The 27,375-nt window shown below is 43.0% G+C and overlaps 1 protein-coding gene across 2 annotated transcripts in view; it reads left to right on the top strand.

The window, feature by feature from the left end:
- ano1a (anoctamin 1, calcium activated chloride channel a) overlaps positions 1 to 27,375 on the top strand; it is a 118,943-nt gene that overhangs the window by 68,436 nt on the left and 23,132 nt on the right. For both annotated transcript variants that reach the window (XM_049595212.1, XM_049595211.1), the window contains exons 10-16: positions 3,260 to 3,324; positions 3,845 to 3,979; positions 10,099 to 10,259; positions 11,525 to 11,610; positions 20,210 to 20,281; positions 23,322 to 23,396; positions 25,922 to 26,123. In XM_049595212.1, coding sequence (XP_049451169.1) covers positions 3,260 to 3,324; positions 3,845 to 3,979; positions 10,099 to 10,259; positions 11,525 to 11,610; positions 20,210 to 20,281; positions 23,322 to 23,396; positions 25,922 to 26,123 — 796 coding nt within the window. The remainder of the gene's footprint in view (positions 1 to 3,259; positions 3,325 to 3,844; positions 3,980 to 10,098; positions 10,260 to 11,524; positions 11,611 to 20,209; positions 20,282 to 23,321; positions 23,397 to 25,921; positions 26,124 to 27,375) is intronic.

Raw genomic sequence — 27,375 nt, 5'->3', positions numbered from 1 at the left:
ATACATTAGCAATCGCCAACAGGCAGCTTGCGGCCACGCATGTCCTCCTGAATATTAATTCATTTAGAAAATGTATTGAAGTGAAGCAACCGCCAAAGACAGTTGATGTGGAAACAGTTTTATTAGGAATGATTTACCAGCCCTACACATGTGCTTTTGACCCACAGGTACTAAAGATGTTAAAATCCCTCTGTCAGCTTATTATTAGCTGCAGTGACGAGGCAGGTTCTATACGCTTAACATCAAAATATCAAAATGTTGAAAGGTGACAAAGCAGCATCCTGAATAAGTTGTTAATAACTCACAAAAACATTGCCTGTAATTGTCCATCTTCTCTGTCTATCTCTTGCATACATACACACACACACACACACACACACACACACACACACACACACACACTCTGCAGCACTTTGTGTCTCAATGCTGACAACTGTGCTCTTATAATGCATAAAAGTCATGGTGTGCAGGTTGTGTTGGGCTCAGGTGGTGTATTAATATATATTTTGCTGGTTGGGCGCTGCAGATTGGATAAGTGAAACTGAAACTAATTCTTTTATAAATGGGATGCTGCTTTGGCCATATCTTCCTGCAAGACTGGGGACAAATTCATGGATCTTATTTAACCTTTATCTTCCCCGACATGCTCTTAATAAACACACCATCTTATTTAAAAAGTAAAAACCTGTGATTAAATAATATCTGACTGATGACCAACATAAAGAAGTAAACTAGCTGGTCACTGATAAAATGTGAGTCGATTTAGCTGACACAGTAAATTCATCATCGTCAACACCGTCATCTGTTACTCATCTCTCTGCTGCTCTGAGTTTCTCTTTTGAATCCCAATTCTACTTTGACGTTCTTTCTATCCGTGTGAATTTTCTGTTAATGACTCTTATGTGTTCTGCACACGTCACATTAAAGGCTCTTAATGTGAAACATATGTGCAGGATGTTTCATTGGTAGTATAGTAGCTGAACACCAGAGCTCAAGTTAACTGATTGATCAGTGTTATTAGCGTTATTAGTGTCATCCCAGACGAGCCCCCATTTGTCACAAACAGGCTCAGTGGATTTGACAACTAAGACAAACTAAGATTAACTCGAATAAACAATGGAGTGTGTAGGTCAGCAAAGTCCGCTATGTGTGGATGTGTGTCAGGTGTGCTGTGAAGGTGTTGAAGGTGCACATCGAAAAGCAGTGATGCAGGGAGAGAGCGAGAGAGGGAGAAAACACAAGGCAGCTTTTATAGCCTGGAAGGTCCAGGTGAGCTTAATCAAGGTAACGACCCTTCCATGTCAGCCAACTGCCTGATGAGGTTGTCCGGCACATCCTCCAAGACAGCAGAAGGTGTGTCACAATCACACACACACACACAAAAAAAAAAATCCTTTATAATCGACCAACTATATAATGTAGGTACTTCTGTAAAGAAACAGTGTGTAGGATTTAGGAGGATTTAGTGGCATATAGTAGTGAGGACTGCAGATTGCCACCAGCTGAAACTTCTCCTGGTTAGAATTCCTCCAGTGTTCATTGTTCAGGAGGTTTATACTGGGAGCTGAATTAGTCGCAGAGGTCTCTTCCTCTCCAAAACAAAGAGACCAAATTATTTAAACCGGTGAAAACACTGAATAAAACAGTTTGACGTTACAAATCAGTGTTTTTTCTTGCAATGTTTGGCATGTCAGAGACAGGCCGCTAGCCCAACGTCTGCTAATCTGTGCTCACCTTTTCACTTTCTAATTTAAGATCCAGACGTTAAGAAAGTTTTTACCAGGAGCTGAATGATACATAGAGGTGTCTTCCTCTCCAAAAAAACCAGACTCGGTAATTTAAACCAGTGAAAATACTGAAGAAAGCCCTCGTCGTGGAGGGGCTGCTAACTACGGTGGATGCAAAAATGCCAGCGTCCATATCTAGAGCCAGTAGCATCTTTTACGCTGCCAGATTTTCCGCGAATGGTGGGCCGTTTTGCCGGCAAGCTGCGAGCGTTTAGACACACAGAGCCAGATTGGCGAGTTGATCCGAGGTGCCCAATTTTTCGCCTTGTAGGATAGTCATATTGGTGGAACCCTTTTAGTATAAACAGACTGAGGTGGCCTTCCGCCATGGGAGGGGCTGTTGATGACTTGTGGGAGGAGCTGTTGATGACACCGCATGTGTGAGCCACTGGCGGTGGATAAACAGGAAACAGCTGATAGCAGGAATTAGCGAGCAGCTAGTAGCAAGAAGGAAACACAAACCTGACAGACACTGTAAAGATGAGCAACTGGGGAGACAAGGAATTGCGCGCCCTCCTTGTCCTCACAAACGATGAGGCCATTAACTGTCAGATGACGGGAACAGTGAAGGACGGGCCGACCAGCCGCGGCTTCCCTCCCTTGTCACTGTTTACGTCACACGCTGAGCTACACCTTTTGTTACATGCTCATGCCCCCCATTGCCCCGAAAAAGGTGCATTCTGTATAAACAAAAGTAGGTAGACAGCATTTTGCTGCACTCCCCGATTTTGTTTTTATACTGCCAATGCTGAAAAAAGACTGATTGGGCTTTCCTGCAAATTTGCACAACTCCTGTTTAAAAAGGGCTAGTGTTTGTTCTGTTTGTTTTGGGCTACTGTAGAAACATGGTGGTGCAACATGGCGATCTCCATAAACGAGGACCTCCTCCCTATGTAGATATTAACAGCTCATTCTAAGGTAGCAAATAAACGCAACAGTTTTTCTTCTCAGGTAATTACGCACTAAAGAAAACATACTATTATATTATATTCCATTTCTGCCAATACATACCCCTAAATACTTAACACTTTAAAGTAACCTAACAAAAACTCTCACAGCCTCTCTTGTGTGTATATTCTCTGGTATTGTTACCTCTACGATAGTAAACAGAATATCTGTGTGTCTTGGACACTTGGTTGAACGAGACAAGTCATTTAGAGCCGTAATCTCTGCCTCTGGGGTCATGTGATTGTCTTTTTTTACTATTTGCTGACATTTTATAGACAAAACTAAGGGTTGATTTATTGAGAAAATAATCAGTGGGTTAACTGATCATGAAAATAATTTACGAGTTCCCCCAACGTAGAAAGATCTGAAAATAATTAGAGGATAAAAATTGATTCACGGTACACTGAATTAATTAAGAATAACAGGTAACAAGAAGTGATTTTTTGCATTAACAGCTGCCTGTGGTGTCTGATATATGATATAATATATGAGCATTAATTATCGCCTCCTGCTTCTCTTCACAGCTGCTGTACGAGGAGTGGGCCAGCTACAGTGTCTTCTACAAGTACCAGCCTATCGGACTCATCAGGTCAGATCCACAGCAGTGCTCTTAGTGTCACAGCCGTCAGGTGAATTACAGACGCATTAGCAGACCTCACATGCCTGCCATGGCTGGTGCTCTCACAGCAGCTTTAACTGCCGTCACCAGCCTGAAGGCAAGAAAGACAGATGAGGACTCTCACAAGCAGATTGATGCTCCACTGAAGCATGATGTTCCTCTGCAGAAACAATAGTCATGTGCTGAGCTGAATGTGGTCCAGGAAACAGACTGGGAATGTAAGCTGAATCTCCTGTAGCTCCTTATCAAACACACTCTGCTCAGGGACTGCAAGCTCACGATCATCATGTCGTCACGTCAGCAGACATGATATGATCTTATTTTAAAGACTGCAGTCAGTGGATGAAGGGAAACTTTTCAGCATTCCCTAAACATATCAACCGTGAGCTCATTTGGTGTTATGATGGTAGTACGGTGTCATAGTTAATTTGACAATGATGTATTGATGTTGTAAATGTACCTTTCACCTTTGGTTTATCATCTTCAACAGGAAGTATTTTGGGGAGAAGGTTGGACTGTATTTTGCCTGGTTAGGAGTCTACACACAGATGCTGATCCCTGCAGCCATCGTTGGAGTCATTGTATTCCTCTACGGCTGTGCGACTGTCGATGATAACATACCGAGGTACACCACACACACACACACACACACACGCAGAGTGTGAACTACAGGCGAGCCACTGAGAGCTTGGCATGACATGAGGCATTTTTCCCCACATTTCTATTTTCCTGTCTTCATCATCCCGGCTCGTGTGTAATTTTAGGCGAATATTAATGTGTGATTCATACATGAAGGTGATTCAGCGCTCATTCACTTTAATAAAGCTGCTGTATACCCGTGTGGAGGTTTGTTATGGGCATTAACTGATTATTATGTATCAGATGTACTGATAAAGCAAGTAGGCCTACATGCTCGCAGCTATGAATGTTCCTGTGCAACATGAGTCACAGTCTCTCGTTGAGGCACTGCCCCCCCACCCAACCACCCCAACCAAAAAAAAAAAGTGAGCTCCCACAACAGAGATGGTATAGTTCATACGCTGCAAACACACTCTCACACAGACACATATATCTTCCCTCATGTATTCTTTTTCATCTGTTGCCAGACTTCTATAATTTTCTCTCCTTTCTATCTAAAACAGAAAAGCTTTTCTCTCCTCCTACTGAAGCTGTCACTCATTTTTTTGTACTTTCTGTGACAGTAAGCCATAACTAATCGAATCTAGCAGGGTTTAAGATACAGTTGTTGATGTAGAGGGTGGCACGGTGGTGCAGTGGTTAGCATTGTCGCCTCACAGCAAGAGGATTCCTGTCCTTCTGTGCAGAGTTTGCATGTTCTCCCTGTGTCAGCGTGGGTTTTCCCCAGGTACTCCAGCTTCCTCCCACAGTCCAAAGACATGCAGGTTAATTGTTGACTCTAAATTGTCCGTGGGTGTGAATGTGAGTGTGAATGGTTGTCTGTCTCTATGTGTCAGCCCTGTGATAGTCTGGTGACCTGTCCATGGTGTACCCTGCCTCTCACCCAGTGTCAGCTGGGATAGGCTCCAGCAACCCCATGACCCCAACAAGATAAGCAGTTACGGCAAATGAATGACTCAATGAATGCTGTTGTAGAGTTCTTTCTTGGATCGATTAAGTAATCTTTTAATGTAGGCTCTGTGTTGTTAACTTTCATGTTTTTCTCCAAACCCTTTGTTTTATCTAACAAAAGAAGCCAGAGTTCTCAAATGTGAAAATGTTGTCTGAACACAAGCAGTCGTACAAGACAACCTATCATCATACAATGGTTCGTATGAAGTAACGAATTAGCACTCAACATAGGCATATTTAACATCAAGTTTTGTACTTAACATGAAGTTACATAGTTTAGGTTTAGGAAGAGAAAATATGGTGACAACCTACCTTAAAGAAGTGGCTCCCAACTGGTCCAGCTATGGAGTTCAGATTTGTCCTTAGTCATTAGTTCAAGCTCCACACAGTTTAATACATTTAGCATCATACTTGAATTTGGCTGTGTCATCAAGGTAGTTTGCTGTCTCTGTCAAGTAGCTGTTCGTTAGTCACTCACTCTACAGCAGGAAACAGCACTTCAAAATTAAAGCTCTGTGCCAAATATTCACTGTACTGTAGAGCAGATTGTCCACTCATCGGAAGAGCAGTGGTTCGACCCCCGGCTCCTCCAGTCCGCATGTCAAAGTGCGGTCAAAATACTGAACCCCAAATTGCTCCTGATGGCTGTTCCATTGGTGACTGTGTGTGAATTGCTGCTAAGTAGCAGGTGGCACCATGTGTGGTAACTTTGGCCACCAGTGCGTGTGAATGTTTGGATGAAAAGCGCTTTGAGTTGTTGGAAGACTAGAAAGGTGCTATCCAAGTACAGTCCATTTACCGTTTACCGTTTATTTGTTAGGTATTCAACTAGCCAGCCAGCCATGACAACTGGTCTAAAATAGTTCAATAGATTAATTAAACCTTCATGAGTTCACCTGGTCACTGCTGTTGGATGAAAAGATAAGGACATTTTCATCTTTGCCCAGTGCATTTTTATTTGTCTCATTGATCACTGCTGACATCATGTCCATTTAAACAAGTTATTGTGTTTATTACTGAGTCTGAAATAGTATATATTCCAAAAATATCTGAGCAAGATTGTTTCACCTGTTTTTCAGTGCAAATTAGATTGTTAAAACATTTTTTAAGAATCACAAGTCCGTTTTATGTGAGTCTAATATAGTCATGTTTTTTTTAGTTTGAAACATGGTGAACTCATTACAACACATTCGCAGTTTTTTTGTTTTGTTTTGTTTTGTTGGTGGTGTGAAGCTCGATGGTAAACACCAGGCTTAGTCCACACCCTGACTGCACCCATTCACATAAACACATGTTAAAGCTTTAGGTTTGTTGCAACACCAGGTCTTTGCAGACTTTACTTGTACAGAGAATGTCAGTTAGTGTTTGGCAATGTGATGAGGCAGTATATTTCATGAGGCAATAGACACCATTCACACTGAGGTTGTCTCCCCGTAATGTTTGTGGGGAGTAGATTGATGTGTGACTTTGGCATCAGTGTGATGCAAATTATATCTAAATCTGGTATTTTATCAGCCTGGTTTTCTCATCCAAAAGTAATTTCATCATGATTGTCTACAAAATTGGTTGATATCACATTGTAAAGTCACACAGACAGTGACAGATTATAATGTCCAGATCAGTATAATCAGTCTGAAGCTATCTCTAAGCCTCCACATCCTCCCTGCAGCAGTGCTCCATATTAGGTCGATGTGAGTGGAAGGAATGTAATCTGGATATTTGGAAATACAGTCAAAGGTAGCCAGAAGAAAATGTTGGCATTGTACATTTCTGCAAACCACGGATACGTTACATTTGCACCTTCCATATGCACAACGTTTCAAAAGTGAGGCAACCCAGGGGAGACACCTGCCAAGCTGCAGACCTCTGCTCAAGACCAAAATACAACAAAACCAGTCATGATTTGGCGAGTCATTGCTGCGTTTCTAGTGGTTATTGAGGCACCAAACACGGGTGTTTTGTAGGGAATCATTATTGTTTTTCCAGCAGGGATAGCGACATAAAACGTGGTTGTTTTTAACCGAGACATCGCTGCATTTCCAGCATATATTGTGCCCTCACAACGGGGTATTTTAAACCAAAAGATGATCATTTCCTAACCACAGTCAAGTGATTTTTGTGCCTAAACCTAACCACACATTTACCACCTTATAATAATGTGCAAATGTAACATGTCTGAAGTTTGCAGAAATATTAAATGGTGACATTTTTTCCGACACTTAGCGTGCATAATTCAGAACTTCTCAGCGAAAACAGATGCTGTAAATAAAAAAGTTTTGTCATATCATTGATCATCTATTTTAATTTTTGATAACATTTCAACGCATTAAAAAAAAGGACATTATGTTGCAATAGAAAAGCAATGTATCTCCATATAACTGTTCAAAATACATCGGTTATGCACAAATTACTTGGAATATGGACAAATTTGGTGCATTACTTTTTGTAGTAAAATATGAACAGTACATGAGAACCACCTGGCCAAAGACATGACATTCACATTTGCTTGTTGTCATAGTAACACAACTTTCCACCTCGGGAGTTTTTCAGAAGCTCAGCAGTCAGAAAAAAATAGTGACGGTCAGAGCAGCGATGGAAAGATTTGACACCAGAGCTCAAAGACGTGCTGATATTTCTCAGCCCTCAACACGGTCTGACAGGGCTGAATCTGAGCCTACAAACATAATTAAAATCACACTCAACATCATTCAGCGAAAGACTTAACAGACAGGTTTTAGCTGCTGGTGGTGAGTCCCCTCTAAGTGGAGTCAGACCTACAGCGTGTGCTCTCTCCACACATCAGCTGTAGCCTCATGTGTCACATTAAAATGCCTGGGACCTTCGTTTGTTCCTTTGTCCTTGTAAATATAAAAGATGTAATAAAATATGATTAAAGGCTCTTCTGTGTGGGGTTTGCATGTTCTCTCTGTACCAGCGTGGGTTTCCTCCCACAGTCTAAACACATGCAGGTCAGGTTAATTGGCCCGTAGGTGTGTGAGTGTGAGTGTGAACTGCTGTCTGTCACTACTGTATGTGTCAGCCCTAAGACTGACTTATGATCTGTCCCAGGGGTTCCCTGCCTCTCACCCAGTGTCAGCTGTTCAAACAAATTAGCATCTGTGTACGTTGAATGAACAAAAATCTAAAGGCAATTCTTATGTTTTTGCTCCCTTTTTTCACAGGTCTAAAGATCCAAGACTTTTTTGTGCACTCAGTAGTTATATTTCTCCCAAATTTTGGTCACAGGTTTGTTAAAATCTGTGTTGATGAACGCTTCTCCTTTTCCAAGATGATCACACAACACAGTGCCACAGATGTTGCAGGTTCTGAGGGAGCGTGCTAGAAGACTGCAGGAACGTCCACCAGAGCTGTTGCCCGTGACCTGAATTTTTATTTCACTACCACAAACATTCTCCAATGTCGTTTCCGTGGATTTGGCAGTGCATCCAACTGGCTACACAACTGTAGACCACGTGCAGCCACACCAGATCAGAACCTCCACATTCGGTGACAGCCGATGCAACGACTGGTTTGCACAACCAAAGAATTTCTGTACAAACCATCAGAGTCCGTCTCAGGGAAGCCCATCTGCATGCTCATTGTCCTCAACAGGGTCTTGGCCTGCAGTTGGTTGCTGTAACAGACTTGTGGGGTTGAGATCAGTTAGTTGGACTACCAGTTCCTTAAAAACCATGATAGTAGGCACTTCTCTTTTCCAAGGTAATCCATCCACCTGACAGGTGTACTTTGGGATGGTCTCAGTAAAAGGTCACTCTAAAATGTGCAGTTTGATGCCACAGATGTCGCAGGTTTTGAGGGAGGGTGCCTCCGGAGTCCGTCAGGGGTGTTGCACATTAACTGAGCGTTCATTCTACCATAAGCTGTTTCCAGTGTTGTTTCTGTGGATTTGGCAGTACATCCAAGTGGCCTCGCAACCCCACAAGTTGGTTACAACAACCAGCTGCTGTCAGGTCCAGACCCTGGTGAGGACAGTAAGTATGCAGATGATCTTCCCCGAGACACTTCCTGATGGTTTGTACAGAAATTCTTTGGTATTACAAACCAAGCGCTGCATCAGTTGTCTGGTTGGCTGGTCTCAGAAGTCCTGAGCTGGTGTGGCTACACGTGGTCTGCAGTTGTGAGGCCGGTTTGATGTACTCCCAAATTCAGGGCAACGCCACTGGAGAAGGCTTTTTGTAGTGAACAGTTCTGACGGACATTTCAACGCATTCTCGCTCCAACCTGTTTTGGTCATGGTCTTTTCTACGACGTGCAAGGTACCCTGGGTGTGTTGGTTGTTGACTTTCTGGGACACCGTGTCAAGTTCTGCCTGTTACATGCATTGTCTCCTTTCAAGATACACTTCTGTCTTCACAGGAAATTTACAGTTTACATACAGTCTCTTTCATATTAGACACACTACGTCGGTACAACACCACCAGTTGACGTTTTCTTTCTTTCTTTTTTCAGTAAAAACATATGGCAAGGTTCAGGAACAAAGAACAGGGTTTGGCTTTAGACGGGATGCGAACACCGCTCTCGAGTGAAAGTCTGTTTGTTGGACCTATCCACCTCCCCTTAAGCTCGCCCCATTCAGACTTTTGACTCCTTAGCTGTTGTCCTTGTCCCACCGCGTTTCGCCGTGATGCCGCCGGGTGCCTCTAAACTATAATGGCAACCGGCAGCATATCATGCTGACGTGAAGGGACAGCTTTTTTTGTTGGTCTCTGACGCCGCAAGTCACTGCCCAAGTGCCGGATTTCAGAGACTTCAGAGTGAGACCAGGCTCGACATTCCTGCAGTCAGCTTGCCAATGGCAGGCTCCCTCAAAACCTGCAACATTATGTTGCATTATGTTTAGTAACCAATGTGCAGAGAAGCTTTTTATTGTATCTAGTGAGTGCATAAAATAGTCTTTACCTTAACCCCGTGAAAAATGCGAGCAAAAGCAAAAGTGTTGCATTTAAAGTTTTGCTCAGTATATGTGGCTGTTACGGGTGGTTACGCCATGACAAAAAGAAAAGTCCTCTGGGAACCACCGTTCCAGAAAGACAACATTCAGAGGCTCTTTTTCGTTTCTGCCATGTAGCCTGAATCCAAACTCTTGTTCTGATCTCTCTCCAGCATCATTTTCCTCTCTTCTCTGTTTGTCAGTATGGAGATTTGTGATCCCAGGAATAACATCACCATGTGTCCACTGTGCGACCGTGCCTGCAGCTACTGGAAGCTGGTGACAGCATGTGGTACAGCCCGAGCCAGCCACCTGTTTGACAACCCAGCCACCGTCTTCTTCTCCATCTTCATGGCCCTCTGGGGTAAAGAACCATTTGCATCCAGTCACACAAACAGAAATCAAAGACTCAATAAGGACGAGTAGACGACGTTACAAACACAGGAATAGACACTACCATTAAATCCATTCAGTACTTTTTTGGCAGCATACATGGATGCTGCAACTTAGGCCCACATAAATTTACAATAGTAATCCACAAAGGTAACTCTTGAGTAAACACAGAGACAGTCCTCCTCTGATGTCCTGCCAAACCATGCTACCATCTGTTAGTAGCAGCAGGGCTTCAGATCAGAGAGGTGCTATGTGTTTAGATGAAGCTAGTGTCTGACGGAGTCACAGCATGCCTGCCATCTGGGTTCACGTGCTGAAGACCTGATGATGGAGAATACCACATACTTCCCTTTGTCGGATATTACTGCATCAGCAAATCACAACCTGTGTGCATGTATACAAATGAAAAGCACTTCATTATGCTGCAGGTTATTGCCGTTATCGTCAGCTAATGCATTGTGTGTGCATCAAAGGCTGATATATCTTCTCCCTCTGTGCTGTCGAGCTTCATTGTTGTCTATAAACACATCGGTGAGCCACACTGCTGCACTGGGTTCCTCTATTACAATGAGCACACACTGTAGTTTATTTTGATTCAATTCCACATACACCATCCTGCTGCCACAAATACTCACCAGAGCCCCAACTGTGGATTAATCCGAAATAATCACTGAGCCTTTTTTAAAAAATGAAGCAAAGACACGTGACCAGCTTTTAAAGATTTGCATCTTTATTAGGAACCAGCAGGCTCGGAGCTGAGAGCCACAGACAGTAGTGAGAGATTAAATATTCATTACTGGTATGGGATTTGAAAGAACAAAAAAACAGTATTTTCAGTTTTATTGCCAGTGTAATTGCAATTGATGATTAATGATGAGTCATGACCAGGACGCCCTGTGGCTCAGTGGGTAGAGTGGCCCCTTGCTACATGCCGTTCCCTCTGTCTCCCCCGATCATGCCTCAAACTGTCCTGTGATTAAAGGCAAAAAGCCCCAAAAATAATCTTAAAACAAAGACTAGTCATGACTGGTGTCAATCATATTTAACATCAACAAAATAACCCTTTATATTAGAGTCTAAAGTAATTTTGTGACAGGAACCCTGCATAGTTGGCAAGTCTTCACATGACCATACCACTCCATATTCCTTGTAATTCAAAGATGGCGGTGGTAGAGACATGTGTTAAGTATGTGTTTGAGCCTGTGTTAAGTCAGCTGTGTGTGCTTGGTTATGTAGCGGTCCTCTTCATGGAGCACTGGAAGAGACGACAGATGCGACTCAACTACATCTGGGACCTGACAGGCTTTGGAGAGGAGGAGGAGGTGAGATAACGCTACACATGACTTTTGTTACTAAAGATATACAACCACGAATGAATAGTTGGAAACAGTTGTTTGACGTTTTGGTAAATACAGTTATCCACGTCACTGCTGAGAGTTGAGAAGATTGATACCACTCTAATGTGTGAACGCTAAATATAACACTACAGACATGAGCTAGTTAGCTCAGCATGAACACTGGAAACATGGGGAAACAGTAGCTAGCACGCCAAGCTTTACCTCTAAAGCTCCTGAATTAACGTTCAATACCTTGTTGTTTAGTTTGTACAAAAACTAAAATGCAAAGATGACTGAAAAAATTAGATTTAACATGTTAAAGGGGAGCTACGTCCATTTTTGAAACCCATACATGTTATTCCTATGGTCTAAGACAGTGGTTCTCAACTGTTGGGTCGTGGTCAAAAAGTGGGTCACATGTCCATTCTGAGTGGACTGCATGTGACTCGCGAACATGTCAAGTTTGTTAAAAACACACTTTATTTTAAAGTACAGTAAATGGCAGGCACAGAGCTTTTATTTTGAAGTGCTGTAGAGTGAGTGACTAACGGACAGCTGCTTGACAGACAGAAAACTAGCTTGACAACAATGACAAACTCAAGTACAACACTGAATATATTAAACTATATTAACTAGAGTGCTACATTTAAAACTGAAATTCGTGATGTCATGTGCCGCGGGTCCAACAAAGCGTTTTTCCCCAGCTGAAAACTCTAGGTGCTCCTCAGGAAGTGCCAAGCAGAGAGCGCTTTGGAGGCGCAGCGTTTTTCAGCTGAGACGCTTTGGTTGCGTCTGGTTGCAATGACATGACAATAGCTAAAAATGTCTGTACAAGAGTTCTTGCTCTGGATGAGGGGAAGCTGAAGCATGGACAGACCCGCTCATCTGTGTGGGTTCATGAGAGGAAATACAACATATACAGTATATGTACGTTGGACATTTTCCAACACTTAGGGGAACAAAAACACCCAACAGTTCATCACACAGTGTAAATACGCAGTGCTTCCATTGCAAAGCATTAAAAAAAACAGTGGCCTCAGAAAAAAAAAACTGATGGACACGGCCCCATAGACAGGATCGAAGGACTGGAACCCCCCACCAGTTCCTTGCCTGATCAAATCACTTTTACGCTAATCCTTTCTTTGTTTGAGGCACCATGTATAATTTCTTGTGTTACTTAACTTAAATGCTGATGACATTTTTAAAAAGATCATATTCATATTGATTTCAGTCCATCAAACATTAGAATTAACATTATGCATTAGAACATTTTTCGAACGTTTCCTCCTTTCCAGCGAAACCATTAGTTTCCATTGAATTCAGATCACCATACGGAAAACATGAGACTTGAAACTTGCTATCAGACAGTCATCTATCATGTCTGTTTTGTATAGCCCCTTCCAATGAATCTGCCCTTTCAAATGCATTATTTTTCAACAGTGTGGCTTTGACAACAATCAATACAAATTACGTAAATTGAAAGTCTCTGGAAGTTCATTTCCAGCTCATTGAAATGAATGGAGACAAATGGCCGCCTGGAAAATTGGAAATTATCCCAACAACTTGCACGGTCCTTTTGAAATTACAGCCAGGAAGTTACAGATAAGCATTGTATATTGTAGAGTTGTGAAGTGGCCGCAGCTGTTGTGGGTGCTCCTGACTCTGGAGCTCTTCTCCAGCTTGGAACAGCATGAAACTCTCCTCGTTGTATTTGTACACAGGATTAACAACGATGAAAAATATCTGGGGCCAGATGCATGAATAATGCGTATGCACAAAACACCTTTTCCCACACACAATCTGGTATTTATGAATGAAGAATGTGCAGTGACCAGGTGTATGCATGCACGGTTTTAGCTGAGATAGCTACGGGTGATATGATGAGGAGCAGATTGAATATAAAGTGGTTAATGGCAAATGGACCTGGTGGCAGAGGCTACCGTACAAAGTGCCACCTGCTACGCAGCCTTAACACACTCACACACTGATGGAACAGCTATCGGGAACAATTTGGGGTTCAGTGTCTTGCTCAAGGATACTTTGACATGCAGACTGGTGGAGCTGGGGGTTGAAATGTTGATCTTCTGATTAGCGGGCGACCCGCTCTACCTCTGAGACACAGCTGCCTCCAATGAGAGATGGATAACACTAGTCGACCTAGTTGAGCAACAGTCGTCATTTAGGGCCAATAGTCAACTAGTCGCCCGCATGTTTATGATATTAATTTGATTATTAAAGGATATATTTTGGGCGGGGTAACACAATGGTTTGAGTTGAAGGTGTGAGAAAGAATAGTATCAGTAACATTGTTAACACTGTGCTACATTACAGAGAAATACAAAACCGTACTAATGAACCTTCATTAATATAGGCCTATATTTTATCTCCAAGTGCACGTCACACACTGAGCGAGCCGCCTGTTAATGACTCTGTGGGCTAATGGGCATGTAGCTACTTCCATGTTTCACATGATACGTCATGTTTGTAGTCGACCAATGAAGATGAGTTTACATATCACCTTGGGTTCGTCCTTCACCTTCTCAAAATGATCCCACACTTTGGATTTCCTGCCCGACATGTTATTAACTAGCCTGTGGAATAACCGCAGGCACCAGCCCGTAGGGGCCGTACACGTGCTGCGTCTTTAACCACCTGCAAAATGCAAGGTCAGGCACTGGGCGCTACTCTTGTGGTTTTTTTGTGCCAGCTCTCAAGAGCGCGGCGGCAGGTTGCGTCTGAAGGGAAAGATATCTGTCGGTTGTGATTGGTTTGTAACCTGACTCCTGTCTGACTGTTGAGCGTGGACACTTCCTGTGTCTGTCCTTTCAAATTAAATTCCCACATGGTCCAGTCATATAGGTTTTGATTTATTTTGACAAGGTACAGCTCCTAATAGAGTTTCACGTTTGTTTGTTTGTTTTTCTGCAACTAAGCGACCAATGAAATCTTGCCGACTAATGACCTTTCTGGTTGACTATTAGGGGGCAGCCCTAGGATCCACAGAGTTTAATGCATCTGGTCCCTGGTTCTTTGATTAAAAAGTGGCAGGTACAGGACTGTGTATGTAGAAACTTGCTGGGTAGAAATTAAATACAACTCTTGAGGCATTTCATTAAGAAACATCCAATCACAGAGGTTAAAATTCTGTTTCTTGAGGCGCCAATAGCGAGTGCAAGCTTATGATAAGGGCACTGAGAAAATGTCATTCCAAAATGACAGACCAAACATGAATTTTCCGACATGAATGTTCAGAACATACACCTGAAGTCTTGTGTTTACATATTCAGTAATATTGAGATTGAGATACTGATATTTATGAAATAAATTATAAAAAAAAATTAATAAAATTGCGATGGGAATACAGAATTCCAGAATCAACTTAAAAGTTAGAAAGTAATGACGATGACATGAAGGTCAGGAAATGCATGTGAATGTACCTCCTCTGTCTTTTGTGTGCGCTCTGTAGTGACTCAGCCCTCGGCAAAAATGTTCCCACACAAACATCACTATCTTTTAAAGTCAGAATGAAAAGGAACAAAGCACGACTGTCTTCTTTTATGAGGGATTCTGTTGTTTTTATCCTCTTTCTGCTGCCTTGCTCTTAAAGTGGCATGGAAGTGTTTTAATCCTCAGAGACAATGAGCGCTGACTGACATCTCATCCCTTTGTGTTTGTGTGTGTGCTCTATCTTACAGGAGGAACATAAGGTTTGGATCCAACTTGATTTATTTTACTTTAACTTCGTTTTCTTTTGACTGGTCGTTTTAGATCCGTTCTGCAGCTGCTAACACTAAACCTTTCTCCCTCAGGGTGGCTAACAGTCTGCCTCAGGTCTTTTCACTTCACACTCTCTTTATCTCTGCAGCTTTTCTCTTTCTCTCTGAGGTTCATCCTGATGCTGGCCATCTCTGTGGCCTCTTGTTGGTGTGGCCTCTCGACACACAATTGTCGCTGTTGTTTGTGTTTAGTGACGGCAGCAGAGATGACAGGACAGTCTGTTGACTCATAGCTCATGTCTCTGTCCTCCTCTTTTTCCTTTGTTTCTCTTTTTTTTTTTTTTTTTTTTTAAATATTTCCCTGTTAAAGTAGAGACAATTGTGGCCTCCATACCCATACGTCAGCAGCACAAAGACTCCCAAAGTAAAATGAAATACCTTTAAATTGAAGAAGTGGTGCAAACATATGGGTTAAGCACCTTTTTAAATGTTGTAAGAGGATTAAAAACTGTGTTGCCCTGGTGAGTCTGTTAATTTTGAGCACATTCTAGTACTTCAGCAAATGGATTAATATGATTTATATAGCTGGAATGATAATTTTATCCCGTGGTGAGCTGAGTTTCCAATATTGTTGAGTAATGGCCCAATGAAAGAAGTCGCTTCCAAAAGGGACCCTTTATCCAATTTTCTCCTCACCCACTAGAAACTCATAAAGGCCCACACAGTCTTGTAGGATCAGGTGTTGAACCCACTGAGCCCCACATAGTTTACACAGTCCCAGCCCTCTCAGCTCACTCTTAAAGGACAACTTCGGTATTTTTCAACCTGGGCTCTATTTCCCCATGTGTATGTGTGCGTATGATTCATGGGTACCAGTCGTTCTAAAATTGGTTCAGTATTGAGCCGCAAAACAAGCTAGAACTGTAATGGGGGCAAATGCGTCCCGTATAAAAGTGCTTTTTTTCGCTACTGACTGGTTCAGATCGCCAGTGCTATCTCTGTAGATAGCATATTGTAGCGGCCTGAGGCAGTGGTGAGTGTGAATGAGTGGAGTCAGCTGTCAGTCAGTGTTGGAGCAGAAAGGCGGAGGGCGTCCCCGCTTGGTATTGTAAATGAGTATGTGTGTGTGAAGTGTGTGTTTTTTCGCCACTGACTGGTTCAGATCGCCAGTGCTATCTCTGTAAATAGCATGCTAACTTAGCCTTTCCCTTACCTCTGGGATGTGTGATGTCACGAGCTTTGCTCCACTGTGTCTGTAGCTCTCTCTACTCGTGGGACAGCTGTTTTCTTGAGGAAGAGGTGTTTCGGGATTGGATGTCTTCTCTTCTTCGGCTGGCAGTAGTCATCTTGGGAGAAGTGAGCACTGCAGACCCGATGGTCTGCAAGGCGCAGTGTCTGGAGAGGAGTGTTAGCATCCATTTGTAGCACAACTAGCCACAACTTCAGCATCTCGCCGTCCGACAAAGGCAGCCTATGAAAGCAGTACGGGGTGCTGCGCGACATCCTGTTCTTGCGTTCGGGAAAAAGGCCCGTTTATTTGAGCACTCCAAAAACTCCGGTAACACTCCAGGGGGTATCACATAAAAGACTCCGTCCTCTGACTCTTCTAGCGTAACACACACCTCACACACACACTCACTTACATTACCAAGCGGGGACACCTTCCGCCTTTCTGCTCCAACACTGACTGACAGCTGACTCCACTCATTCACACTCACCACTGCCCCAGGGCCGCTACAATATGCTATCTACAGAGATAGCACTGGCGATCTGAACTGGTCAGTGGCGAAAAAAAGCACTTTTATACGGGACGCATTTGCCCCCATTACCGTTTTAGCTCGTTTCGCGGCTCAATAGTGAACCAATTTTAGAACAAGTGGTACCCATGAATCATACGCACACATACACATGGGGAAATAGAGCCCAGGTTGAAAAATACCGAAGTTGTCCTTTAACTTTTATCTTATTGGGCCCACATGTACATGTTGGCTGGGAATACAGAGGCATGTCACGCGCATACATTTTTAAAATGCGTGAAAATATGTTTCTCCGAAGTCCTCACAAGCTAAAAAAGACCAGAGGAGATCAAAAATGCAGGGTAGCTGGTTCTGATTTTACTCTGAGATGAGCTTGAATCTGTGTTTTGAATTATAAAAACAAATTTAAGCTGAGCTAAAAGGTATTTTTATATTACCAGAGGTGTAATGAGCGTGTCATCTGAAAGGTGTCGCTTGCAGTGATGAAGACAGAGAGTTATCACCTGGCTCTGCAGTTACCTCCAGCTCTCTGTTTTCTTCTACAGCCTGCAGCTTCAGTGTCTTGGTTCTGCTTTCAAGCATTTAGCAAATGATGAGTTTGTGGAGACCAAGCCGGAGATGGAAAGGGAGTGAATATTATCAGGTCATCAGGAGGCCAAACATAATTCATAGTATTACTCTGCATCCGCTGATGCATACATAGCCATTTGTTTACACATTTACAACGCCAACTTGGAAGTATTTCACTGCTGGAAAGATGGTCTTTTCACAAAACGGAGTTGTTTGTGCAGTAGAAAGACACAAATCAATTTTGAAAGTGGTGCTACATGACCAGAGAAAACAGAGAAAAGGGACTGTGGTGTCTGCTTTTACTCAAAAGGTAGAAAACCTGCAACTACCAGAGTGCACTGTACCGCACCAGACCAATAAACACTCCTGCTGGTGGATTACATAATGTGAGTTGCTTGTCGAAACAATATGGCAGTCAGCTGGTAACAAACAATCTCAAAATCCAGATAAACAGTAAGATAGAATATGCTTCTAAAACATTGCAGAGGAGAAACAGGCGACTGTTACAAGACACCTAACGTTATGCCCGACTCATTACCTAACACTCCTAACGCTGGTCATTGTAACTTTTAACTAAACTTCGTTATTTCCCTGCAGTGTGACTTGAACGTATGCCTCACTTACCTAATGTAGATCTCTGAGCTGTTAAGGGGGTAAATGGGTTACTCACCCTTCATCAGACCCGACAGCTATGGTAGGCGGCCACCCCGACCCGACGCTTCGGGCATCCCCTCCGGTCGACAGCCAGTCTGGGCCAGCACAAGCAGCGTTGTTGTGATTTTAGTTCATAGGGAGGTTGAACGCGACCCCAGATCAGGTGAGGTGTGTAGTGGCGTTCCCGGATTGGTGGATTTTGTCTCCGGATTACTGAATGTCTGTCGGAATCTTCTGCAGAAGTGTAGCATGGTGTGGCAGTCTGTCGGCGTCTCCAGCAGCCAGCCTCGCCTCCAATCAACCGCCGCCTTTTCAGGTGTGTGAGCTCCTAGGAAGGGGAGTTACCCAATACCCCAAGTGGAACATCAGCCTGTCCCTGCTTCCTAACTCCACCCCTAACCATACACATAGGCCTCCTAATTATATGCCATAACAGCGACTCAGTAACAGAAACTCTTTAGCACGTCCCCACCTATGGTCATGAGCTCTGGATAATGACTGAAAGAATGAGTTCGCTGATACAGGTGGCCGAAATGAGTTTCCTCAGAAGGGTGGCTGGGCTCAGCCTTAGAGATAGGGTGAGGAGCTTGGACTTCTGGAAGGAGCTCGGAGTAGAGCCACCGCTCCTTCGCGTCGAAGGGGACAGTTGAGGTGGTTCGGGCATCTGATCAGGATCCTCCTGGGCGCCTCCTATTAGAGGTGGCAGACCCAGAACACGCTGGGTATATCTGTCTAGCCTAGGGACGCCTTGGATCCCCTAGGAAGAGCTGGAAAGTGTGGCTTAAGAGAGGGACGTCTGGGGTGCTTTGCTCAGCCTGCTGCCCCCACGACCTGCCCACATTTAAGCAGCTGAAAATGGATGAATGCTTAGTTCTAGTGTTTGTTCTTAATATTTTCACCCTCCATTTTTACAATAGGGGGCTGGCCCGAGTTCACACAGGGCAACACCACTGTTTACTCTTTGTCTCAGCAGCTTTAGTCTGTATTTGGGTCTTTTAATGTCTGTCTTCACTCTGTCTCATCATCAGCTTAACACGTGGAGCTTTAGGGCAGAAGTGACTGACTAACCCTCAGCTTTGTTTTCGAGTTACACAGTTTCCTCTGTAAACGCAGCACCTCTTCATTCCTCTCGGCTCACTGCAGACTGCGTCACTGTGACATGGGTACACGTACGCTCGCTTCCGACTGCAAATGACATGAATGTTAAATGTTAACTTTATATTCCTCACCATGAAAGGATTGTTTGACGACAGTGCAAATTCGACACGCCACACCGCAGCGCTTTGTGTATTCCATGGTCAGTTTGGCCAGTTTGCAGTTTGGCCTAACGTGCATGGTGGCTATATCAGTCTGTGTGTCCGATACACACACGTACAGGGATATGTTTAGCATAGCATAAAGATTAGAGGCAGAAGGTAACTGTTAGCATAGCCCTTAGCCTGGGCAAACATTTCTGCACAGCCACAGTGTTTTGTAACAACTTATGTTTGATCATAAACCTTTAGTTAAACACTTGAACATGACAAGCTTTTACATATAGTAAGCCGCAGCAACAAACACAGTAGTCTGAGTGTACATAAGTTAAAAGTTGACTTTGGGTGATGACATGTTATTCCAGTACCAAAGTACAGTTTGCTGTTAGTTTTACGTCTTTAATCCTTTCATGGTGGGTCGATGCATCTCTCTCTTTCCTTGCACAGAGCGCTTTGAGCTAATTTTAACAAACTATTTTGCCAAACTTCACGCAAACAGGCTGGTTGTTTAGTTTCCATCTCCATTCTGACACTCCTTAACGATCTTCTCTGCCAGTACATTTACTGCTTACTAACATATCAGGCATCTACTGTACATCAGTAACTGTAACATCCAAACTGATTTTTCTTCCAGGACCACAACCGAGCGGAGTACGACTTACTGCTCCGGCAAAAGGAAATGAGACTGGAAAATTCAGGCAAGAAGGTAAGCATACCTGCACAGCCACCCTCTCATTCGTCCATCCTGATCTTACGTTTGCTGTTGCTGATTGTGTGTATATGTATATATAATAGTTACTATTTCATTTCCTGACACTTAGAGCCTGTTTACACTTGGTGCTAACATGCGTTTTTGGTGATCCACACATAAGTAGACAGCTGAGACATGCCGCCATTCACACCTGTGTCTGTTGTGCGTCTCCAGTTGACCACTTGTGTTCAGATTTTGTTACTGCTTACGTCACTTATGCTAGAAGGTTAAAGGCCTCCATGCAGAGCTATTATGTCCACACACTTGCTAGCTGCCCACTAGCGGTTATCGGTAAAGCTGGAGATATCGCTGTCGGCAGAATTCAACCTGGCAAAACGACGAATGGTCACACAACACTTCACCCAGCTCATCATAAAATGAACAGTGTCACCAAGACATCCACCACATCCTGCATTAGTCACGTAATCCTTGTCAGGGACGCATCAGTGCACATTAGCGTTTACACTATAAAAACTATGTGGTCAAATGTGTCCCAGACGAACTGGAGTGATTTGTTTACATTGTGTCTCGATGCTTGTTTACACTTGTACTTAGCGCAGTCCACCTGTGATCAGATCAGCTGTTAATACCAGGTGTAAACAGGCTCTGAGTGCACTCTGAGCCACATGCTTTATTTGTTACACAATGTGTTACTGAAACGGCTCCCTAAGTGTTGCATTATTTGATAATTAAATACTTAAATATAAATGATAGCTACTTTTCTGCGACTTAAAGGTTAAGGCGAAGGACTATGTGAACAAATCCAGTTAAACCAGTGAGGTTCTGATGAAAATGTCTCAAAAATACAGTGTCACATAATGAGCTTTTTGTCATAGCATATATTTACGTCATTTAAAAGTCCGGTGAGTGAGATTTAGGGGATTCAGTGGAATCTAGCGGTGAGGATTGCAGATTGCAACCACCTGAGACTTCTCTGTTTTTGAATTCCTTCAGTGGTCATTGTTCAGGAGTTTTTTTTTTTACCGTGAGACAAATTATCCGCAGAGGTCTCATCCTCTCCAAAACAAACATTTACAGTACAAATCTGTGTTTCTACTGCTGTTCGGCATGTCACAGATGGGACGCTCACCTAGTACCTGCTAATAAATGCTCACCTTATTTCTGATCCAAAAGTTTTGGAGATTATTACCATGAGCTCAATTATCTACAGACGTCTCTTCTTCTCCAAAACAAACAGACCAGGTGATTTAAAGTGGTAAAAACACTGAGCAAGGGGTGTCCAGTGGCTTAGTGGTTAGAGCAGGCAACCCATATATGAGGGCAGTTTCCTTGCCACAGGCTTAATTCTAGCCTGTGGCCCCTTGCTGCATGTCATCCCCCTTCACACTTAGACTGTCCCATCTAATAAGAAAGATCAATCAAGAAAAAACACTGAATAAAATAGTTTCACATTACATAACAGTGTTTCTCTGATGATGTTTGACATGTCGGAGTCAGTCGCTAGCCCAGTACCTGCTAATACGTGCTCAACTTTTTTCTTTAAGAACCAGACGTTCAAAAGGTTTTTACCGTGAGCTGAATTATCCACAGAGGTCTCTTCTAGGTGATTTAAGCAACTACAGTAGCCGAGGCAAAACCATGAACAGCCCTACCTTTACTGGTTTGGTTTGTCTTTTCTGGGCTGCTGTTGAAACACCTCCGCAGACAAGGACCCATTTCCTATGTAGATATAAGCAGCTCATTCTAAGGTAGCAAAAACACATTGACTCTTATTTTCAGGTGATTATACACTAAAGAAAACATACTTATTCTAGTATATTCCATTTCTGCCAATATATCCCCTTAAATACTGCACACTGGGCCTGTAAAACTCCACAGTACTGGTTTTGATCATGTAGAAATTTGCCTTAAGACTGCGACTGCATTTGTAGTTTACAATACTGCATCATTTTCTAAAGCATGCCATCAGTTTTACACTTTCAGTTTCACTTTAGGCAGCCGTTCGTTTCAGTTTATTTCAGTGCACTTTGGAAATGAACTTGCAGAGAAAAGAAACAGCTCAATCATCACAGTAAATAACCAATAATTTTCTCATAATCCATTTATCTTGGAACTGTTCCTCGTGTTACCCAGGCTTATTAGACCTATTTCAGGATGCATATTCACCATAGTGGTAAATTATTCAGCCACAAAGAACAGGATTCTTTGTTTTCAGGTTATTTCGTTTGATTATCCAAGAAAAAGATTATTTGTATGTTTCATAAATGATTTCTCAACCCTCCAGAATTATTCCAGCAAGTTAAAATAACAGCTGCTTTACTTCTTTAACATATTTCATTGTGATATTCTCTCAGCTCTTACAGTATGCTCTCTCTCTCTCTCTCTCTCTATATATATATATATACACAAACACACACACAGTAACAGTTAAGAAACACACACTGTGCATCAGCAGCTTACAGCTTTCAGGAAATACGCAACATCACTGACTACTGTCGGAATAAAATCTAATGTCAGCCTCATCAGCATTTTGAAGAGAAAGTGCTGAAACACTGAAACATGTTCGTAGTAAAAAGCTCAGACACATTTCACATGACGTGTTCTCGAGGTTCAGAGTCGAGCATGTTCATTTTGAGTATTAGCCTTTTGCCTTCTGTCTTGTGCCAAGGTCACGTCTTTCTTTTCATCGAATACACAAGAGAACACACACACACACACACACACACATAGTCACACACAGTCGCTTGAGCTCTCTGACCCAATTCTCAGTAGGCTTGAATGTGACATGATGGCTCGGGGTGGAATTAGCTGTGCTCCACTGCAGCCACATAGTGTGTGTGTATGTTTATGGTCTGTGTGTGTGCATCTGCGTGCCCACGGCATTAAGAGCTGCTACTGACAGAGAGACATGACACACAGGTCCAAACAGCTGGAGAGGACGTTAATGTTCCAGACATGCTGTGTACTTGATGTCCTTCACATAACCCTGTGTGTGTTTGTGTGTGTGTGTGTGTGTGTGTGTGTGTGTTTATAGGTTGAGAAGGTGAAGGTGACCTGTAATGACAGACTGCCAGCCTACCTGACTACTGTGGTGATGATGAGCTTCATGGTGAGTCTCAACAGTCTCCCTGCGGTGTTACATTGTCAGCCTTTGTATTTTTAACACGTATGACATTTAAACAGCGATATATAACATTTTTGAACTCCTTTAATTCAATAAGACAGAAAGAGTAGCATTCTCTTTCCAAACTTTTCTTTCAACTAGGAAGAGGAGGAAACTTTCATGCAGTTTTTTTTTTTGGCTTTCAAATAACGTGCTTAAACACACTGTGAAAGAACACACAAATGTAAAGTTTATCCCTTCGAAAATGTGTAAATATTGTGCTCAGTGCAAGCCTGTGTCTGAGCTCAGACCCTAAAAGAATACTTCACCCACAAAATCAAAGCTGGCCTGACACATAAGTGAACTAAAGCCCCGTTCTCACCAAACACTTTCAGTATGGTACCTTTGGATCCAACAGTAACCCTTCAGACATGGTACCTAGACCCTAGCGTTTCCACCACAAACAGTATCCTCAAATGTGGGCAGGGTTGTTGTCACTCACTGCTCCGTCCAGCACTCACTGTATTTCCTCATTATCGGTGACACAGATGGAAGTCTGCACCTCGTTTATCGTCCACAGAGCAAGGCTGAACGCCGACATTTTCAGAACAAAAATAGAACAGGCTGCAGTGAGAGTCTCTCTCCATGGGACATTTAAAAATAGCAGCTTTGTGCATTTAGTCCTTCTCAGGCAAGCTCAGGGGTTTAGTGTTGCCGTAGCCCACAGGAACAACACTCCTTTTTAAAATCAACTGGTTAACAACTAGACCAGGCGTCTAATTGAGACAGGCCTATATTTGGCCCCTTTTCCACCAACACTTCCAGGAACTTTTATTTCCAGAAATTTATTCACCTGGGTAAAAGAATTCATGGTAATCTGTGTGGTTTGCGTTTCCACTGCACCTCAAAGTTCCGGAAAATTTACTCAAATCAGACTGATGACGTAGATGATTCTGCGTGTGCCCTATATTTAGCTCCGCCAGCTTGTCGGCTATTCTTCCATAGACTCGGCAGTTTTGAGTCACCGATTCAAAGTCCTGCTGAATTTCTTCCTCAACAAATATGCTCAAAAGAGCCTGGATCTCGTCGTCCGTCCACTTCTTGTAGCTTCTCTTCTTTGGCTCCATTTTCCAAATGATCAAAACACAAATGAAGTGAAGGTTGTGGGAATGAAATAAAGTTTGCAGCCACACTGGGACGAAAGTGAGTGTGTGCTCCACCAATCAGAGTTCTTCAGCACACAGCCCTGCCCCTCAAGAATTCCAGGGAATCTGAAAAGTCATATCTCCCTACTAGGTACTTTTTTCAGGGAAAGTTTGGAGTTGAGGAAAAGTTTTTTTCCTCGGGTAATTTTGGTGGAAACGCACTGAGATTTATCAAAATCCCAGGTAAATGATAGAAGTTCCTGCGGTGGAAAAGGGCTTTTGTCAAAATGTGTAGCCACACCCGGCTAGTAAAAGGGACTTGGCATTTAATTGGGATTAGGCTTTTAATTGCAGTTTTACGATAGTTTTGCTGTTGTTGAATGCGGTCCCCATGAACTTTAATTCATGAAGAATGTTCACCTTTTTTGGATTCTTCGTTCACCATGATGGCAATCAAGAAAATCCAATTTTTGTTGACAAATTTAACGTAACAAGCGGCGATATTCATATATAATTGGCCATTTTGCGTGTGAAATCTTTAAAACTTGACCACAAATTAAAAAACCCTATTATAATTCAAACCAATGTTACATATGTTATTCCTTATTCTTTGAAGTCGCATGTTCAGCAGCAGTGCCCTCACTCACTCAGATGCATCTTAACATGATAAACTATAGGCCTCAGCTGTGAGCTGAAAATGTCCGCTCAGTGTCATAATCCTCCAACAAAGAAGAAGACATCCCTGATTTGCTGGAAAAAATTTTCCCTTTCGCAGCTCTTTGCTTTGTTTCATTCATTCGTGGCCGTTCGCCTGCCAGGCAAATTCAACACATACAGTGGGTCAGCCTCGTTCTTTTCCAGCCGCCCACTGCGGGTCCAACTTGGAACACACACACATACACAGAGAAGAAAGGCAGAAAAACAGAGAGAGCAATTTCTTAATAAATTACATTTGAAAGTAACGAAAACTGAATCTGAAGCAAGCCAAAAATTTTACATAACAAACCTGACCCAAACGCAGATTTGTCAGGACTTGTTGGGGGTGGGTTGGACAGCAGGAGGCTGTCGTGCAGCAGAAGTTGTTGCTATGCACACAGATGCATCGGTTTAGTAAATACAGGCTGTGGTAACGATGCATGTCAGAACAGCTGCCCTTATTATTCTCAATGTATACAACACCTGTAAAGACGTGTGGCAAGTTTCAACATCCTGGACTTTAACTTTGTTATATAACCTACAATACAGACTCAAATACACTATATGAGAGTAAAGGTGTAAATGTATAACTGACAATATTAAAGTACAGAGTTCAACCAATAGGCTTTTTAATATGTCTCACCTGCACTGACACTTTGTGGCTCTTCTGCCCCTTGTCGTTATTTTTAGATCCTTTTGACGTTTGTCATCGTCTTCGGGGTCATCCTGTACCGGATTAGCATTAAGGCCGCGCTGCATATGAGCACCTACCCTGCAGCACGGTCCAACATCAGAGCCACCGTCAAAACCACCGCCGCCATCATCAACCTCATCGTCATCATCATCTTAGATGAAATCTACGCCGCCATCGCCCGCTGGCTCACCACACTGGGTAAGGCACATGTCACTGTTGCCCCCTAAAGGCATGATTGATCCACTAACTAGATATCAGTTATAGATTTTGTTATGGCAATTAATTAAATTTTTTTGTGTGAAGATACAAAGCTCATATCTTTGTTTTTGCAGATTGTTTTCATATTCTTCTGCTGAAGGAAAAGTTTCTCCGATTAACACGAGCATGTTCAATTCACTTCAGTTTAATTTCATTTACATAAACCAGTATCACAAATCACAATTTGCATCAGATGGCTTTACAACATATGACGTCCCTCTGTCCCTCTTAGTGGGGAAAATAATGGTAGGAACTAGGCTGGGTGAGTGGTGTGTAAGTGTGAGTTGTTAGGCTCATTAGAGATGAACTGCACCTCGCCTGGAAAGTAGACGAGATCAGGCGGCTGCAGCAGCAGGCGTTGACAAAAAGCCGCGGTGAAGTTGGACAACTTCTAGACAGTTTCCAGCAGCCTTCAGTCTGTACAGGAAGTTACATAAACACTCACATCCTGTCTGATATGATGCTTCATCTTCTTCTAACCGCTTCATCCTCTTGAGGGTCGCGGGGGGGCTGGAGCCTATCCCAGCTGACATTGGGTGAGAGGCGTGGTACACCCTGGACAGGTCGCCAGACTATCACAGGGCTGACACATAGAGACAGACAACCATTCACACTCACATTCACACCTACGGACAATTTAGAGTCACCAATTAACCTGCATGTCTTTGGACTGTGGGAGGAAGCCGGAGTGCCCGGAGAAAACCCACGCTGACACGGGGAGAACATGCAAACTCCGCACAGAAGGGCTCCCACGCCCGGGATCGAACCAGCAACCCTCTTGCTGTGAGGCGAGAGTGCTAACCACCAGACCACCGTGCCGCCCCTGATATGATGCTGATTTATTAAAATATTGTCAGACTCATATATCAGTTTGTTCTCAGTCTCCAATTGTTTTAATCATGGTAAATTTTAATTTGTTAACTTATTTTACAAGCGATCTGTGATTTATATTCATGGTTCAACCTCCATTTTTCATGAACTCTCATGTAAATCAGGATCATATCAGTTTGCTGCTGCAGAGCAGACCTGTTGCCTCAACTACACAGGCTAAATATGTTGTGTCTGACTATAAGGTTTATATTTTCAGAGGAAAAAAATAGATCAGGTGAGAGCCAGGCGTTTCCCATCATGTCCAGGGTCTGAAAACTGCGGCCGCCGTGCTCTCACAAGATTACCGCCATCCACTTTTGTG

Source organism: Epinephelus fuscoguttatus, linkage group LG2 (assembly GCF_011397635.1).
Source record: "Epinephelus fuscoguttatus linkage group LG2, E.fuscoguttatus.final_Chr_v1".
In the NCBI taxonomy this organism is placed as follows: Eukaryota; Metazoa; Chordata; class Actinopteri; order Perciformes; family Serranidae; genus Epinephelus; species Epinephelus fuscoguttatus.
Note: the sequence above shows the minus strand (reverse complement) of the source record. Positions and strands in the feature narration are given on the sequence as shown.